The 19,503-nt window shown below is 45.4% G+C and overlaps 1 protein-coding gene across 1 annotated transcript; it reads left to right on the top strand.

Annotated features, from left to right (window-relative positions):
- Nucleotides 1-920: 920 nt before the first annotated feature.
- LOC147015810 (uncharacterized) lies at nt 921-19,503 on the top strand. The gene is made up of 4 exons (XM_085848337.1): nt 921-1,176; nt 11,039-11,089; nt 13,061-13,279; nt 19,196-19,503. The coding sequence occupies exons 1-4, from the start codon at nt 1,053-1,055 to the stop codon at nt 19,414-19,416; spliced, it is 615 nt and encodes a 204-aa protein (XP_085704463.1). The 5' UTR covers nt 921-1,052; the 3' UTR covers nt 19,417-19,503.

Below are 19,503 nucleotides of genomic sequence, written 5' to 3'. Positions count from 1 at the left end.
ACACCTTTCCCTCACGTTTCTCCAATCTCTCCACACCTTTCCCTCACGTTTCTCCAATCTCTCCACACCTTTCCTTCACGTTTCTCCATTCTCTCCACACCTTTCCTTCACGTTTCTCCAATCTCTCCACACCTTTCCCTCACGTTTCTCCATTCTCTCCACACCTTTCCCTCACGTTTCTCCATTCTCTCCACACCTTTCCCTCACGTTTCTCCAATCTCTCCACACCTTTCCCTCACGTTTCTCCAATCTCTCCACACCTTTCCTTCACGTTTCTCCATTCTCTCCACACCTTTCCCTCACGTTTCTCCATTCTCTCCACACCTTTCCCTCACGTTTCTCCATTCTCTCCACACCTTTCCCTCACGTTTCTCCATTCTCTCCACACCTTTCCCTCACGTTTCTCTATTCTCTCCACACCTTTCCCTCACGTTTCTCCAATCTCTCTACACCTTTCCCTCACGTTTCTCCATTCTCTCCACACCTTTCCCTCACGTTTCTCCAATCTCTCCACACCTTTCCCTCACGTTTCTCCAATCTCTCCACACCTTTCCCTCACGTTTCTCCATTCTCTCCACACCTTTCCCTCACGTTTCTCCAATCTCTCCACACCTTTCCCTCACGTTTCTCCATTCTCTCCACACCTTTCCCTCACGTTTCTCCAATCTCTCCACACCTTTCCCTCACGTTTCTCCATTCTCTCCACACCTTTCCCTCACGTTTCTCCATTCTCTCCACACTTTTTCCTGTCATCTTCTGAACGCATTCCTCAAACTCGTCCATCCTCAATCCCCGACTGTTCTTCGTGGAGAGGATGAGAAATTGTGAGTGAGAATAACAATGATCCCGTCCCAAGGCTTTGTGTGAACACGTGACGTCGTTTGTGACGGATCGACAATCCTCCTCAATCAGCGTGTAGTTCCAAATGTTCCTGTGGGGGAGCAATGGGTCCACGAACATCCCAGCATTCCTCAACGTGGGAGTGAAACTCGAGTGAAGTTTGTATTTCCCGGAATCTCGGCATTTTGCGGGGTCGCGTCCTCCTGCTCACAATGGATCCTGGTGCCTCGTTGTCGAGTCGGAAAATCATCAGATTCATCTTCATTATCTGCTGTTGGATCAAAGTGTCGATCCAGAGATGCATTTATTGGTGTCTTCTGAAATGTCCTCATCATTGTGAGTGTTGCGCTGCGAATTCGGTGTGTGTGCGAATTCAGGGTGTGTGCGGTTATGCAGTTATGCTTGTGCGGTGTACGGTTGTGCGGTGTACGGTTGTGCGTGCTCCGACACGCACGTTCGGGACGGTAATTAAATTAAAAATCGTTAAACACACTGTTTATATGATGAGGCTTTTGAACTCGATTGTCTCCAGTTTTTCCGCTTATTCTTTATCTGGGTATTGTTTAAAAATCAAGTTTGAAGTGTTGGATTTGAGGGAAATGCTGTTTCCTGTTTTGCGTCGCGCATGAAGGGCGATCCCAATTTGCGGTGTAGCAGCGGTTGGTACCGTTAAAATTTATCCGACAAAACCGTGTTGCCATACATTCCGTCTCTTGTAATCGATTATTGCTCTCACTTATTGTATTAATAACGAGCGAATAATATGGAATAGGCAAAGCCAAGAAGCGAACGTAGATTTCTTCTTATATTCGCTTCTGACTTATCATAAAACTTGTTCACAATTGTACACTTGCCAACTATACCGTGGTACATGTAAGCACCGCACAGCTGACGATTTTGACGCAATTTCCGGTTACTTCGGCCTGGATTCGGGATCAGCGAACAAATAATGTAAATCACGATTAAAATTTTTTTTTGATGATTCGGGAGATATCTTTATTAAAATTAACTTTGGGAAAAAATAATTGAATAAATTATATAAATAAACGATCACTTCTGGTCAAGAATAAAAGAAAATATAAGTTCCGGAAAGAGTTTCAAAATCACTCCCGATAATGTTAAATACAAAATAAACACTTCCTGTCATGAAAAAAATCACTTTCGGAAGTAGAAAATTAACTTTGGAAAAAAAATAATTGAATAAATAAATAAACACTTCCGGTCATGATCTCCCGGCATGCACCATTCCCATGACAAAAACCGGAAACAGAAAAAAACGGAAGCAAAATCGTCATAGCCAACGACACGAATTCACAATTGCCAGGGTATTGTGTTGTTTTTGTTGTTTCCTATTCTCTCATGTGCACGCGTTAAGTAATATTCTCAGGATAGAAAGAAAACCCGATCGTGTTTATACACCGCACAGCGTTAAACAACAACCAAAAACAAAAGATCACATCCAATGACACGGATTCCAAATAGCCAGGGTATTGTGTTGTTGTTGTTTCCTATTCTCTCACGTGCACGCGTTAAGTATGAAGCTCACTTTGTTCGCTTTTAATCGGACAAGTGGTTCCCAAGTTATGGCCATTCATTTACCAACCAATGAAAGGACACTGAAATGAGAGCGAGAGAAGAACCTTCAGAGTTTAGGCTTTATTCCATTTGATTGGAGCCGCTTCTGTGGGCACACCGGGGAATACAGGTTCAGCTAGGAGTACATAAGCAGTAACGTATACATGTGCGATTAATCATTGCAGACTAAATCCGCGTAAGCACGGAGTTCGATATAATCTCCATTCTCACCAGTCAATGAGCACCTTCAGTCAACGAGCATCAAGTGAACAGCCGATGTAAATGGCAATGCCCCGGGGACAATCACCCCGCACCGCGGAGACCTCCCCTTATACGCGAGACGCACAACATGTGATCCCGCGTCATGTCCCTCAATTCACCTCAATTCACCACATTCTCCCCACCTTCAAAATGCAACTAGGGGCCCATCTTACACACCATGATTGCTTTAGCACTATAGGAGTATACATTTCAAGCAACGCGGACTGATAGGTCTACAGAAGCATACATGCCAAGCAGTGATTATTTTGAGTTGTAGGAGCATGGAAATGAGCATCGATATATGATATAATGGGCATATAGGAGCATGAGCAGCGAGAATGCCGATAATCCCCTTTACAGATTGAGTCGTCGAGGGGGCCTTATTCGTCGACCTCTCCGGGAGTAAATGGCAGTTTCACTTGAGGGAGACTTCCGATCCTCTTGGTGAGCCTCGACTTGTGCCGGGGATGACTCCTCGATCGCTCTCGGGTGGAACGCGGCAGCCCCGTCGCCCGGTGGAGTTCCTGGGGGGGGAAATGTCAGAAGGAGGAGTGCCAGAAGGTGGTGTACCTGCGGGAGGAGTACCTGAGGGAGCCAGATGGCGAACCGACACAGTGGTCTCCCTGCCATCCGGGAGCCTGACATGAGCATACTCTGGATTAGTGTCAATGAGTTCGACCCCCTCCACCAGGGGTTCATACTTGCTTTGTCGGACCGGGCGTTTCATGAACACTGTACCGGGATGGGTCAGCCAGTTGGGCACCGTTTGACCGTCAACATAACGTCGCTGGTGAGTAAACATTCGTTCGTGAGGAGTTGCATTGGTGGACGTGCAGAGCAAAGAGCGTATGGAATTCAGAGCGTCGGGAAGAGTACCCTCCCATCGCTCGGGGCCCAGTCCTCTCGATTTCAGCGCCAGAGTTACGGCTTTCCAAATAACTCCATTATACCTTTCCACCTGCCCGTTTCCCTGTGGGTTGTAACCCGTCGTTCGACTAGTTGCTATGCCGAGCTCTAGTAGGAATTGTTTTATCCCGGCCGACATGAAACACGGCCCTCTGTCTGAATGTATGTACGAAGGTTTCCCAAACATAGCGAAGAGGTCAGAGAGACATCTCACGACAGTGCCCGAGGTCATATCCGAGCACGGAAATGCGAAAGGGAACCTTGAATATTCATCAACAACGGTGAATATGTATCTGTTGTCTGTCTCGGTCAGCAGGGGCCCTTTGAAGTCGATGTTTAGTCTCTCGAAGGGGGAAGTGGCCTTGATCAGTCTGCCAGATGCCGCGCCAAAGAATCTGGGTTTTAGTTCAGCACAAACAGGGCATGAAGCATTCATTTTTTTAATATCTTCAACAGAATAGGGAAGGTTTTGTCTGCGCACGAAATGTGCCATTCTGGTTACCCCCGGGTGGCACAGAGACACATGTAGGTCTTGCCAAGCCTGACTGATTGTTGCCGAGCAGTAGACCCGAGAGAAGGTGTCTGCAGCAGGGTTTTCCCTCCCGGGCCGGTAAACAATGTCGTAACTGTAGCAAGCTAGGTCTATCCGCCATCTCATAATTTTTTCATTCTTAATTTTCCCGTTATTTTTCCCATCAAACATGAATGCCACGGATCGTTGGTCCGTAACGAGCGTGAAGTGGTTTCCCAGTAAATAATGTCTCCATTTCCGCAGCGCTTCGACGATGGTGTACGCTTCCTTCTCTATCGCTGAGTGTCTCTGCTCGCTTCTAGAGAGAGTTCTCGAGAAGAACGCGACCGGCCGCCCAGACTGATTTAGTGTAGCAGCTATGGCGTGATCTGAAGCGTCGGTTTCCACCACGAAGGGCACCGAGCTGTCGATCGATAAAACCACGGACTTACTGATATCATCCTTGAGGTTGTGGAAAGCTGTTACAACAGCGGCATCTGGTGGAAAGTTTTTGCAATGCACTAGGGGATGTATTTTCTCGGAGTATTGCGAAATCCATCTCGCATAGTAAGCGAACATGCCGATCACCCGGCGCATTGTTTGCAAGTCCTGAGGTGGTGGAAGCTCACGGAGCGGGCGCAATCGTTCAGGATCAGGCTTAATTGTGCCGTCGGCTATCGTGTAGCCGAGAAGGTCAATTGACCTTGCCGAGAATACGCATTTCTCGTAGTTGAGAGTCAGATTATATTTTCTAGCAATGCTCAAGAATCTGTCCAGATTCCTATCATGTTCCCCCTGATCCCTACCGCACACTGTGACATTATCCACGTAAACAAAAGTGTCTTTGAGGTTTTCATCTGAGATGATGTCGTCCATAACCCGTTGGAAGCAAGCTACTCCATTCGTGACACCGAAAGGTATTCTCCTGAATTGGTAGAGGCGCCTCCCTGCCTGGAATGCGGTGTAAGGTTTGTCTTCCTCTCGGATGGGAATTTGATGATAGGCGCTTCGCAAGTCGATGGTGCTGAATACCTTATAATTGGCCACGCGTTCGACCATCTTGTCTATGCGCGGCAGGGGGTAGGCATCGAGTTGGGTAAAGCGATTGACCGTTTGGGAATAATCGACAACCATTCGTTTCTTATGGTTCTGACTGCTGGTTACCAACACCTGTGCGCGCCATGGCGAATCGCTCGGTTCTATAATTCCTTCTTCCAGTAATCGCTTGGTTTCTGAGGTGATGAAATTCATATCAGCAGTGGTATATCGCCGCGATTTAATCGCTATCGGTTTGCAGACCGGCGACAAGTTAGCGAACAGCTGGGGGGACGTCACCTCCGCGGTGGTCAAAGCATTTAAAATTAGACGAGGCTTGCTTCCTCCAAAGGGTATTTCGACGCTCATGTGCTGCTTGAGGACATTATGACCCAGAATTACGTCTGCGCACAAATCACGAAGCACCAGTACCCTTACATCCCGATGCGTGTACCCTTTTACGTCCAATTCAACATTGCAGTACCCTCGTACGCGGGATTGTAGTGAGGTGGCGGCCATGCATACCGTATTGTCAGTCGGGTGGATTACCCATTTCCTGCCCTTCACTAGCGAGCTGTTGACGAAACTTTCAGAGCTACCGGTGTCAATCAGTGCCTCAGCCATATGCCCGTTAATTCGCACGTTGATGATAGCCTTGGATAGATTCCCCGGGGAGGCTGCAGTTAATTTATTTTGCGAGTAGAGAGCCGCAGAAGTGGGTTTATTTCTCCTTAGAGTAGATTTACATACCCTGGCATAATGCCCTTTCTTGTCGCAATTCATGCATGTGGCATCTCTGGCGGGACATTTTTGACGAGGGTGCCTTTTGTACCCACAAAAGAAGCATTTACCAACCGGAGCAGTTGCTGAGGAGTTTGACGAGGTCTGGGTATCTGGCTCCTCGGGTGTTTCTCCATCCCCTATGTCTGGCTGTGTCTGTGCCAGTGGGGTTCCTTGAGTTCCCACCGTAGCAGCGTTCATTAGCAGCATCGGTGTCCCAAATGACTCAGATTGCTGCTGAGCCGTATCCATCGCTCGTGCCTGATCGACTACCTTGTCAAGAGTGGGTTGCGCTTTCTCTAGTAAGCGTTGCCGTATGTGGGCTGATCTGAGTCCTTGGATGAATGCCTCCCGTGTGGCTTCCTTTCGGTGTTCCTCGGCGCTTACGGCCCGGAAGCTGCAGTCTTTTCCCAGCTGATTCAGAGCTTGCAGGAACTGATCGATTGTCTCCCCGGCTGCTTGCTTGCGTGTGTTGAGAAGATGTCGTATGTATACCTCGTTCTTGCGCTTCACGTAGAGCGCTTGCAGCACCTCGATCGCTGCTTCGTATGTGTCACACTCCGAGAAGAGCCTGTACACGCTGGGCGAGACATGATTCACGAGAGCGGCGAATTTGTCAGCTCCCTCCTCGATGATGGTCAGATAGTGTGAGAAGGAACGGAACCAATGCGACCATTTCATTTCTGCGTCAGTCGCGTTTGGGTCTGCGTCGAACCTCTCTGGTTTGTAGATCTTGTCCATCGTTGGTTGAGAGAGCCGAGAAAACCAAATGGAATAAATTGAAATGAGAGCGAGAGAAGAACCTTCAGAGTTTAGGCTTTATTCCATTTGATTGGAGCCGCTTCTGTGGGCACACCGGGGAATACAGGTTCAGCTAGGAGTACATAAGCAGTTACGTATACATGTGCGATTAATCATTGCAGACTAAATCCGCGTAAGCACGGAGTTCGATATAATCTCCATTCTCACCAGTCAATGAGCACCTTCAGTCAACGAGCATCAAGTGAACAGCCGATGTCAATAGCAATGCCCCGGGGATAATCACCCCGCACCGCGGAGACCTCCCCTTATACGCGAGACGCACAACATGTGATCCCGCGTCATGTCCCTCAATTCACCTCAATTCACCACAGACACGGTGCTGCGTCGTACGCGGCCGGTCGACGATGACGTCACGGGCCTGCCGGTAAAGATGGGGGAAATGGCGCCTTAGTTACCGTGACGTAATAATTTCTCGATTTCTTATGCGCATTTATAGATAAACACAATGCCCCAATCCAGTCGTCGTTTACGAGAGCGAAGGAACGGATGTGTGGTTGTTTGAAAGTTTTTTTTTCTTTCTTTTAGTTTGCACGTACGGGCACGTGAGAGCGAAGGAACGGCCTGTGTGGTTGTTGTTTCTGGCTTCCCTCACGTTTCTCCATTCTCTCCGCACCTTTCCCTCACGTTTCTCCAATCTCTCCACACCTTTCCCTCACGTTTCTCCATTCTCTCCGCACCTTTCCCTCACGTTTCTCAATTTCTCTCCACACCTTTCCCTCACGTTTCTCCATTCTCTCCACACCTTTCCCTCACGTTTCTCCATTCTCTCCACACCTTTCCCTCACGTTTCTCCATTCTCTCCACACCTTTCCCTCACGTTTCTCCATTCTCTCCACACCTTTCCCTCACGTTTCTCCATTCTCTCCACACCTTTCCCTCACGTTTCTCCATTCTCTCCACACCTTTCCCTCACGTTTCTCCATTCTCTCCACACCTTTCCCTCACGTTTCTCCATTCTCTCCACACCTTTCCCTCACGTTTCTCCATTCTCTCCACACCTTTCCCTCATGTTTCTCCATTCTCTCCACACCTTTCCCTCACGTTTCTCCATTCTCTCCGCACCTTTCCCTCACGTTTCTCCATTCTCTCCACACCTTTCCCTCACGTTTCTCCATTCTCTCCGCACCTTTCCCTCACGTTTCTCCATTCTCTCCACACCTTTCCCTCACGTTTCTCCAATCTCTCCGCACCTTTCCCTCACGTTTCTCTATTTCTCTCCACACCTTTCCCTCACGTTTCTCCATTCTCTCCACACCTTTCCCTCACGTTTCTCCATTCTCTCCACACCTTTCCCTCACGTTTCTCCATTCTCTCCGCACCTTTCCCTCACGTTTCTCCATTCTCTCCACACCTTTCCCTCACGTTTCTCCATTCTCTCCGCACCTTTCCCTCACGTTTCTCCATTCTCTCCACACCTTTCCCTCACGTTTCTCCATTCTCTCCACACCTTTCCCTCACGTTTCTCCATTCTCTCCACACCTTTCCCTCACGTTTCTCCATTCTCTCCACACCTTTCCCTCACGTTTCTCCATTCTCTCCGCACCTTTCCCTCACGTTTCTCCATTCTCTCCACACCTTTCCCTCACGTTTCTCCATTCTCTCCACACCTTTCCCTCACGTTTCTCCATTCTCTCCACACCTTTCCCTCACGTTTCTCCAATCTCTCCACACCTTTCCCTCACGTTTCTCCAATCTCTCCACACCTTTCCCTCACGTTTCTCCATTCTCTCCACACCTTTCCCTCACGTTTCTCCATTCTCTCCACACCTTTCTCCATTCTCTCCACACCTTTCCCTCACGTTTCTCCATTCTCTCCACACCTTTCTCCATTCTCTCCACACCTTTCCCTCACGTTTCTCCATTCTCTCCACACCTTTCCCTCACGTTTCTCCATTCTCTCCACACCTTTCCCTCACGTTTCTCCATTCTCTCCACACCTTTCCCTCACGTTTCTCCATTCTCTCCACACCTTTCCCTCACGTTTCTCCATTCTCTCCACACCTTTCCCTCACGTTTCTCCATTCTCTCCACACCTTTCCCTCACGTTTCTCCATTCTCTCCACACCTTTCCCTCACGTTTCTCCATTCTCTCCACACCTTTCCCTCACGTTTCTCCAATCTCTCCACACCTTTCCCTCACGTTTCTCCAATCTCTCCACACCTTTCCCTCACGTTTCTCCATTCTCTCCACACCTTTCCCTCACGTTTCTCCATTCTCTCCACACCTTTCCCTCACCTTTCTCCATTCTCTCCACACCTTTCCCTCATGTTTCTCCAATCTCTCCACACCTTTCCCTCACGTTTCTCCATTCTCTCCACACCTTTCCCTCACGTGTTACCATACATTCCGGGGTACAAACCAAGGGTTGTACCCCAGTTTGAAAGTTTGTTTTTTTTTTGCACGTACGGGCACGTACTAGTACATATAATCTCAACACTGGGGGGGGGGGGTGAAGAAAGAGAGGAGGGAGGGAGAGAAAGTATGGGGGGGGAGTGAAGAAAGAGAGGGATGGGGGGGGGAGTGAAGAAAGACAGGGATAGGGGAAGAGCGAGGAAGAAGGAGATGGATGAGGAGCACAACACTTCACCAAAAGTCACCATAAACTCCAGGAATGGAGGGCGGGGGGGGGGGTGTACTATAGGATTGAACGAAATGGGGTACATTAATGCAGCACGTGGAGTCCGCCCGGAGATTTCCAAAGGGGGTAGAGAGAAGAGAAGGGTTTGGGGGGAGTGAAGGCAACATGATGGGAAGAGAAGGGAAGGCAGCGTGAGAGGAAGGGAAGGCGGTGCTCACAGAGGGTAGGGGAAGCTGTTACCAGTAAGCAGGTACTCATTTAGCCAACCTCAGAAGGATGATGGGCAGAATCAATCCACCTGGTGTTAATTAAATGGAGGACAGCAACTTTAACTAAAGACCCTAAGATCTTAAGGCAGCCACGCTAACCATTAATCCAACACCAGGCTAATAGTATAATGAATGAACTAGCTCATATCATGTCTAATATTTTACAAGTGTTGTGGAAATAACTTCTAAGGGTTAACATTGCTTAGCATAGTTTAGTTATATCCCATATTGAATCTCTTAGAATAAGTGTGAAGTAATTTTATTGTGATATTAGACATGTTGTTTTATGTCTTAACAAACCATATCCACCCTCCCTAATATGTGGAAAAACAGCCATCGCTTTGAACCTTTATTTCATGTTGTACCCCCTGTAATCTGAATTTTAATGTTCTGTTAAAGCATCGCAGTTGGGCTTTAAGCACAAGTTTAGGCAGGAAAGCAAGGATGGCGATGCTGACCACCAGCAGCGCTGTCCGATGAGGTCAGGAAGGGTTGGCCCCGCCCATGGACCAATGGTGGCCGAGTGGGGAAGGGCTAAATGCGTCACAAGGGAAACCCTTATTAAAGTGGGTACGCAGCGGAGGGGGAGGAGAGACGAGCCTGGGACCATGCCATGAGGACCTGTGCGGGAGTTCTGTGGAGCTTTCCCTTTGAAAGTCACTCCAGCGCTGCATTCTGCCCTGCCCCGCCCTGCCAGCCAATCTCTCTCCTCTCGAGCAGGACTCCAACTCGAGCAAGGCCATAGTTGGTGTCTGTTCGTGTCCTCCAAATCCTGCGGTGTCCTGCAGGGCACCACTGGGTGTTCCTGTCTTGTCACCCTATCTGTTGTGTATCTCACGTGGAATGATTGGGCCTGATAAGGCATAGGCTATGTTAGGAATCTTCAGATCATTCGTTATTTTGTGGACACGATAAGCGGTAGTGGGTAAGGGGTTTTATAGCATCGACGTTATTGTATTGCTTATTGTATTCCTGTCCCATGTGTACCATAATTTGTTATTGAATATACCTGGTCTCGGAGTGAATTCAAGCAGTTGTGGCCACAATTGTAATTTGGCAAAGTCGGTGAAAGGACGAATTGCATATGGGTTACTCGTGCTCTACACAAGACCGTGCCATGCGCCTCGCCGGCCACGCTCGGCCGTTGATGGAAGATCCGGCACACGACACCCAATTAGCGCAACACGGCGGCTGACTTGGAGGTCTCACCAGCACGGTTTCGTGGCAGTGGATGTGTGATCCCACTTGGGGCCATCGACTCAGTCGGCCATTGCAGCCATTGTTTAGGCAGCCTGCCAGGACTTGCACCAGGATCATAGGATGACCCCCGCAGCTACAACAATATGGTTCTTTTCATGATCTCTATGTCCAAACTCCCTTTATATCTACCGAGCCATTGCAAACCGAATGATATCATGGATTAACTAGTTCATATCAATATAATGTGTCATATTTTACAGATCTTCCAGCATTTGTGATACAAATTTTGGAACATCTTGGATTGTACCCCGGTAAGTAAAAACACTTGATCTGTTTCTGCATTGTATTTTAAAACTCTTGTGCACACTCTTTCTAACTACTACAGCCTCTACTACTACTAGGTATGATGAATTCTACTCAAGTGACCAATGTGTGGTAGTCTGAGGAAAATTTTATTTTTTGCCTAAATCTTTCACAATCCTGCTGGGCGAGGCCTGACAACTGAATGTGGTTCGAATTTTAAATTTTGTTTAGGGTGTCATTGATGACACTCTGATGACCTGGCTCGTCTGGGTTTGAATATTATCCCAGCTATAAATTGTCATCCTGGTGTTTTGCATGCAGGGTGTGCCGTACATCAATGTGTGTGCCGTCCCTGAGGGACGTTAAACTGGGTGCCCCGTCTGCTAGCATTAGTTAGTGGATGGTTATAGATCCCAGGGTGTCTTTTGTGAAGAGTTGGCAAGCTATTGCTGGCACCCTGAACAAATTCCAAATTCCTGCTCTCTCAGTTGAGTAACCCACCTCAGAGTGCTGCCCCTCCAGGATTGTAATTCAAGCCAAGAGACTGGTTGAACAGAATCGATGCTCGGTGGAGAGTATAGCGCATGAGTACATGTGCTATTGATAACTCGCCGACTCTTCAAGAAATACCATGGGATCTTTCACGTCTGCCAACAACCAGTGCTGGCAGACGTGTCCTCTGGCTCAACCTCCGACAGATGGATGGCACACACATACATCACCCTGCTTGCAAAACACGAGGGTTTCAGTTTCAAACCGAGTTGATATTTGAACCCAGGCTAGACATCCCAAAGGTTTATGCATAGTGTTAAGCTATTATACCAGTCCCTCTTCCTCCCTATTATTTCTAATATGCTGAAGGTAGATTGTGCAATTTGAAAAAAGAAAAAGTTTTCAAATGGAAATTGCAATCAAGTGCTCTTCCAGCTTCACACACATTCTCAACCCCAAAAAGTCTCCTCGTGACATGTTCTTCTGCAACCTGTTTTTTTTTTTTTCAACACAAGATTGAGGCTGATGGAAGTAAAGAGCAAGTTCATGTTCGTGTTTTGAGCGAATTCTGTTTGTGTAAAATCCAAACCGAAACATTAGTGGGTTTTAAAAAAAATTGTATGTAGGCTTGTGGAAGAGCTTTTCACTGGAGAGGGTAAGGTCAATAAACAAAAGTAAGTCAATAAACAGGTGAGAAAACACATATGGAAATACCAACCAACAACACAATGGAGGTGGATACTCTGAGACCTGGAAGGGCTCTGTTACACCTTCTGAAACCAGCATATGGAGATAACAACCAACCACACACTTCAGCTGAAGTAGGGAGGTCATAGATCCACAACTAAGACAGTAAATGAACTGCAACTGTGTTGAGGAGGCAAGTGGTAGAAAGGTAATAATAAGGCCACCAAGATGTCGACAAGCAAGTCCTGGGACACGGCCTCTGGCCATTGAGATGCCGATGAGGCTGAGGGTTTTGGAGTCCACTACTTCCAAGGAGTTACAGATAAGTACAAGTGACTAATATGATGACATGCCATAAAAACAGTTCATGTATCTTCCATCTTTTTCATTTGATGGTTCTCAGAGCTATTCTTTGGAGCAGTTTATATATTATACGAGCAAAGGGACCCGGCGTTGCCGGACAACGCCAGGTCCCTCCTCCCACCCCTTCCTCTCCCTCGTATATAAATTGTCAGCATAGATTTCTATAACTCTTTAGGTTTGTGAATTTTCTGTAAAAATTAAATAAATAAAAAGGTTGAAAGACTATATTCCTGTGTTTTTAAAAAGTATTTTTTCTTCTTGAAAAGTGATAAATGTGTCGTGTAAAACTGGTTGGAGTTGAGAAACAAATATAAAAAATTGTCACCGTACTCTTTCCCTTGGGTTGTGCTTTGCACGTCCATTCTCGATGAGTTGTTTACCTTCTGATAATGTCATGCTAACAATCATTTTCCATCTTTTGTTTTTTTTCTTTTTAGCGAGGGTGACTTTGTATTATTGCGTTTATGGAAACACCTTCAGAGCAGAAATCAATTTCTTGGACCAGCTGAAAAAAGCACTGTTTTATGACTTCATCATAGAGCCTACAAAGGTGGAACATCTCCTTCAGCACCATGTCTTTATTCCTTGCATTCTCTTCTGTGTCAATTCCACACGGGTGGGCACGGACGCTGAATCTGCTCTTCAGATTTGTTCAGGTGAGTTGTTCAAGTGCTATACCTGCATGGAGGCTACAAATGTTTTCTTATTTTTAATCCAAATAGTGTTTTCATCTTGTGATCCTCCATAAAATGTTGCCATGACAATTAAGTTGTTTTCTTTTTAAATACAAAATGTAGGCTCAGGGAAAAGTGAGGTGATGGAGGATAAAAAGGCAATGAATTGTCGGTGAGAAAATGGGGCCACAGTTAGACAAGCAATGGAGTGATCGAACAAGAAAGAGGAGATTGAGAAGAGTAGAAAAGACGGTAACCGGCAAATAAGTGTGTTAGGTTACCTAGGGTTGATGTGGAGAGAAATAATTGTGGGTGGCGATGGGGGATGATGTGAGATGGTGGTGCACCGTCTGCTTTTGAAGGTCTGGAGACAAAAATGTCATTGAACCATCTCCAGAAGGCAGTCTTACAAACTGGAGAAAAGACTTGAGGTGTGCAGTTAGCCTGCATTTTGAAGTTTTAACCAAGAGAGGGGTGACTGGAAGAATGCTCGTGTCATGAAGAGGCTGAGGAGACTGAGAGAGCTCGGTCAGAGAGGTGGTAAAAATCAGAGAGGCCACCAACCAGTCGTGATGTTTTGTAACAGGCCTTGTGCTTCGACCTCATTGCAGAAGATTCCAAAGAATCCAAGAGAAACAGATGTCGTGCTGTCGCACCATCCCATAGGGGAGAGCAGCATTCCATTGAACTATGGACAAAGGTTGTGCAGGCTGTGAATAGTTGTGATTTTAAATCAAGGAAAAACTTGGAATGATGGATGATGCCCATTCAACAGCTAAATTTGGGGGCCAAATTTGCTTCATGGTCAACCCAGAAAAGTATCGAGACCGATGGTGAGGTCTGGAAGTTCAAGCGATTGAACCTCTTCCAGTTGTTGACCATGAAAAGTGGGGTGAGTTTGTTTGACGATCCTGTTGTGACAGAGTGAGATCGTGACATTTGTCAGAATTGAAAGACATGTTCCATTTGTCAGACGAGCTCCGAACCAATCGAAGATCAGCAGAGTGACATAGCTGTTGTTTGCCTCTTAGTCGGATCAGGTTGTGTGTCACTTAAAAATGTCGCAGTCCACTGATATGATGTAATCACGTTATACAATGGGATGACAAAATATTACCTTTATTTTATCAAGTGTCTATAAAGGTTAATTGGTGTAGCTTGCACATGCAACATGTTGGACAAAGGCATTAAGAGAACATGGGCTAATGAACACACTAAATATATGTATATGGGGTTTGAACCCTGGATCCCACCATCATAAGACTAGATATACAGTACATATACGTACATGTATAGTACTGCACACTAAAAACTTTGCCAAGAAATGCAAGCATTCTGAATCGCTCCAAAATCATTTTTAATCACGTACAAATACACCGGAGCTAAGAAGCATCAAAAAGAAAACAATTTGATATCGGATTTTGCTTAAAGTGACGTGACACGTTCAATGGCTGTCCAGTATAGAGGAGCAGGTTGTGCAGAAAGGGGAAGATGGTTACACTGATGAGAGAAAGAGGGAGAATGAGTGGAGGTGATCTGTCCATCTGGATTTCGGTAAATAAAAAAAAAAATAGGTTGGACCAATCGATGCTGGACAGACGAACAAGGAAGAGATGGTGGAAAAAAAGCAGAATTGCATTTTGGAATGTTCTTCAGATCTTTGGCCACCAACATGTCGTTTCAGTTTCATTTGTTTCACCGATAATGATGAGCTTCAAATGCAAACTTTAATACTCAACAATTATACATTCAGTATACAATTCACATCCCTTTCTTTGTACATGGGGGAATTACAAGAGGTTCTTCATAAGAGTCCAAGACATATAAACGTTTAAAAATATCTCAAAATGTGAGTAAATATAATAAATAGTTCACTATAATATTATATAAATATACACATATACATGCATGTGTATTGAAAAAGTCTGGCAGGATGGTATAGGTGAAGAGAGGATTATTGGGCCTATCTTTCCATCTAGCCTGGGTTTGATTCCTAACTCGATCCTAAAAATTGTCTGGTACTTCAGAGAGCATTGCATCACAAAGCATGCTCTCCCTAAAGGCCCAGTCACACCTTGACATTTTAGCCAGCTTATGCCGATTTTCGAAAAATTTGTCTAAAACGCTGGCGCACGTCCAATACGTTATGGGTAAGTTTTGGAAACATTGAGAGCACGCTGAAAAACACTGCCATACGTTGTAGTACGCTGGCTTTCATCGTTGTACTTTGCGGTTGTCCTCAAATTTTAGCATGCTTGAAATTTTACGACTTATGCCAGCGTATGACTCACAAGTTCCGCTACGCTGGCCATAAGTTTTAGGTACGTTATGCGATCGTTGACACACGTTACTCGTAAGTTACTCATAAGTCGAAACACGTCGAGGTAATGTTTAGCGTACCCAAAACGTATTTGTAACCTATGAGTAACGTGTTGCAGGCACGTCATGCGATCGTTGACACACTTTGACACATTACTTGTAAGTTACTCATAAGTCGAAACACATCGAGGTAATGTTTAGCGTACCCGAATCGTATTTGTAACCTATGAGTAACGTGTTGCAGGCACGTCATGCGATCGTTGACACACTTCGACACATTACTTGTAAGTTACTCATAAGTCGAAACACGTTGAGGTAATGTTTAGCGTCAGTGTTCCAGACTCCCCGGTGTTTTTTTTTTTGTTTGTTTGTTTTTTTCTTCGGCATGACGGTGATGTTGACACTTCGATTTCTAGTGCGGTTATGATTTAAATCGTTGAGCGGCAGCCTTTTATTTATATTATATTATAACCGCACTAGACATTGAAGTGTCAACATCACAGTCGTGCCGAAGAAAAAAAAAAAACAAAAAAAAAAACATGGAGTCTGGAACACTGATGGGTTCCTCCTGTGTGAACCACATTTTTATATACCAATTCCCCGAAACGCTGCCAATACGCCATTATATGGTAGTTGTAAGTTAGAAACACGTTCATTAAGTTCTTTGGTCGTCCGGAAGACGTCAATCAAATACGTCGATAGACGTCAATATGCCGTTGGAAATACGTAGGGAATTGGTTCAAACCACGTTACTCATAAGTTAGAAATAACTTTCGGGTACGCTAGACATTAGCTCGACGTGTTTCGACTTATGAGAAGCTTACAAGTAACTTTTGGCGACGTGTGCCAACGTTTGCATATCGTGCGTACAACTTATTCCCATCGCATGTGGAACGTGTGAGGCATACGGCAAGTACGTCGTAAAATTTTTAACATGTTTAAAATTTCAAGACGTACTCCACTTACTACGACGTATGATAGCGTACTTTAGCGTTCTATTCACGTATACCAAACTTACCCATACCGTATTCGACGTGCGCCAGCATTTTAGATGCATTTTTCAGAGGTCGGCATATGCTGGCAAGATCGCCAAGGTGTGACTGCGATGTTGACACTTCCATTTCTCCGGCGGTTATGATTCGAATCGTTGTGCGGCAGCCTTTTAATAGGCTACGCCACGTGATCGTCGGCGATACGTGCAGCGCGCTATGCATAAGTTAGACTATCGTTGGGCATAGGTTGTGAACGCCAACAACAGGCTAAGCATTCGTTGGTATAAGTTATCTATAAGACAACGAAATGTTCTGTGTCCGTTACTAATATGTTATGCATACGACCAACTCGTTATGAATACATCCGAATCTTTAAAAAAAACATCAAAAGTTCAACGTAAGCCAGCGTTTTACATACATTTTGATACGTTGCCATTGCTGGCTAAAACGTCAAGGTGTGACTGGGCCTTTAGATGGATGTTAATCTGAGTTTCCTATCTGCTAGCGTTAGTTGGTGGATGTTAAGGGGCTGTCACACCTTGACGTTTTAGCCAGCGTATGGCAAGGTCTCAAAATGTATGTAAAACGCTGGCGTACACGAAACAATTGATGTTTTTTTTAAGTTTTGGGCGTATAATAACGTGTTGGACGTATGCATAACGTATTAGTAACGTACACAGAACGTTTTAATCACATATAGATAACTTATACCAACGAATGCTGAGCGTGTTGTCAGCGTTCACAACCTATGCCCAACAATAGTCTAACTTATGCATAGCGCGGCAGCGTATCGCCGACGATCGTGTGGCATAGGGGTATTCATAGGCTGCGGCTTGACGATTCAAATCATAACCGCACTGGACATCGAAAGTGTCAAGCCGCTGTCTCACCTTGACGTTTTAGCCAGCGTATGAAAAATTTGCCGAACCAAGCTGGCACACGTCAAATACGTTATGGGTAAGTTTTGTATATGTTAAGAGCATGCTGGCATACGTTGTATTACGCTGGCAGACATCGAAGTACGCCGAGGACGTCGACAAATTTTCAGCATGTTGAAAATTTCTCGACGTACTCGGCGTATGACACACGTTCCGCATACGCTGGCCATAAGTTGTAGGCACGTTACGCAATCGTTGACACACGTCGACACATGTTACTTGTACGTTACTCATAAGTCGAAACACGTCGAGGTAATGGTTAGCGTCAGTGTTCCAGACTCCCTGTTTTTTTGGGGGGGTTTTTATCTTGCCAAAACGAAGTTTTTGCAAGATATGTAAGTCAGCTTGTATGTTTTTTTTTATTTTTATTTTTTGTTTGTCTGTAATCACGTATAAAAAATTCTGCAGAGCACAGTTATCATTGGAAATTTTTGTAACTTCGCATATCAGAGGCCTATAGAGGTCCCTTTCAGTGCACAAAATTTTGAAGGTCAAGGTCACTTTGTGGCAAATCAGAGCAGTCGACGAAACCCTTATTTTTTGAGTAATTTTGATCGGATCATCTTCAAACTTCATGGGAATATAGTTCATGGTGTGGCGCTCAGCTGATTAATTTTTGGTGGCGATTGGCCTTGACCTTCATATGTTTTTTTTGTTTGTTTGTTTTTTTTGTCTGTAATCACGTATAAATCACTCTGCAGAGCAGTTATCATTGGAAATTTTCGTAACTTCGCATATCAGAGGTTTATAGAGGTCCCTTTCAGCGCATAAAATTTTGAAGGTCAAGGTCACAGGTCAAGGTCACTTTGTCCCAAATCAGGGGAGTCGACGAAACCCTTATTTTTTGAGTAATTTTGATCGGATCGTCTTCAAATTTCATGGGAATATTGTTCATGGTCTGGCGCTCAGCTGATTAATTTTTGGTGGCGATTGGCCTTGACCTTCATGGTTAAGTAACGATTCACGATTAACCTTCACGATTGGCCTTGACCTTCATCATAAGTGTTTCGACTTATGAGTAACTTGCAAGTAACGTGTGTTGACGTGTGTCAACTATCGCGTAACGTGCCTACAACTTATGGCCAGCGTTATGCGGAACATGCGAGTCATACGCTGGCATACGTCGAAAAATTTCAAGCATGGAAAATTTGTCTAACAGCTTGGCGTACTACGACGTATGCCAGCGTACTACGAAAGAAAGCCAGTGTACTACGACGTATGCCAGCGTGCTCTTAACGTATACAAACTTACCCATAACGTATTCGACGTGTGCCAGCGTTTTAGCCAAATTTTTCATACGTCGGCATACGCTGGCTAAATCGTCAAGGTGTGACAGTGCCTTTAAAGACGTCATGGTGTCTTTTGATAGAGGCGCCCTGAACAAACCAAATTCCTGCCCTAAGCTGCAGAATTCTGAAAACGGGGCATATGGATCAAACTCATAACTAATCTCCAGTCCATTATGCATTTGAATGAAAATTAATTATTTATTTGGTGGGGGGGGGGGCAGCAAGAGCAATCAATATTCTCTGAAGTCCCAGTTGCAGCATTGTGCTGTCAGGTGGTGATAATGATTGGTCGTCTGCTGTGAAAACCTGTAATGGGTCATATGAACCAATGATTGGTTTATGATCACTTTTTATTTACAGTAAGACCCATCATGGTGGTTTTGAACTATGGACAGAAGAAGGCATCCTTTTCAAATCCTTATAGTGGCACTCATATTGCCAATGATACGATCGAGGCAGTGCACGATTGTTATTTTCAGCACGATGGCCTGCACCTCTGTCCAGAAAACATGAAGGTTGTGAAGGAAGTGGCACAACATATCTTGAATCGCTACAGGGAGTCCATGATGCTCCGAGGTTAGCTGATGCATGATGTAGGAGACGAGAGGTTAAAATGGCATTGTTCTTCATTTTGAAAGCTGTTACCGATATAAAAGTACAGTAAACCA

The sequence above is a fragment of the Eptatretus burgeri genome, chromosome 12, assembly GCF_056783735.1.
Source record: "Eptatretus burgeri isolate ZD-2024b chromosome 12, Ebu_testis_v1, whole genome shotgun sequence".
Classification (NCBI taxonomy): domain Eukaryota; kingdom Metazoa; phylum Chordata; class Myxini; order Myxiniformes; family Myxinidae; genus Eptatretus; species Eptatretus burgeri.
The sequence above is the reverse complement of the archived record's forward strand: the minus strand, read 5'-3'. Positions and strand labels throughout refer to the sequence as shown.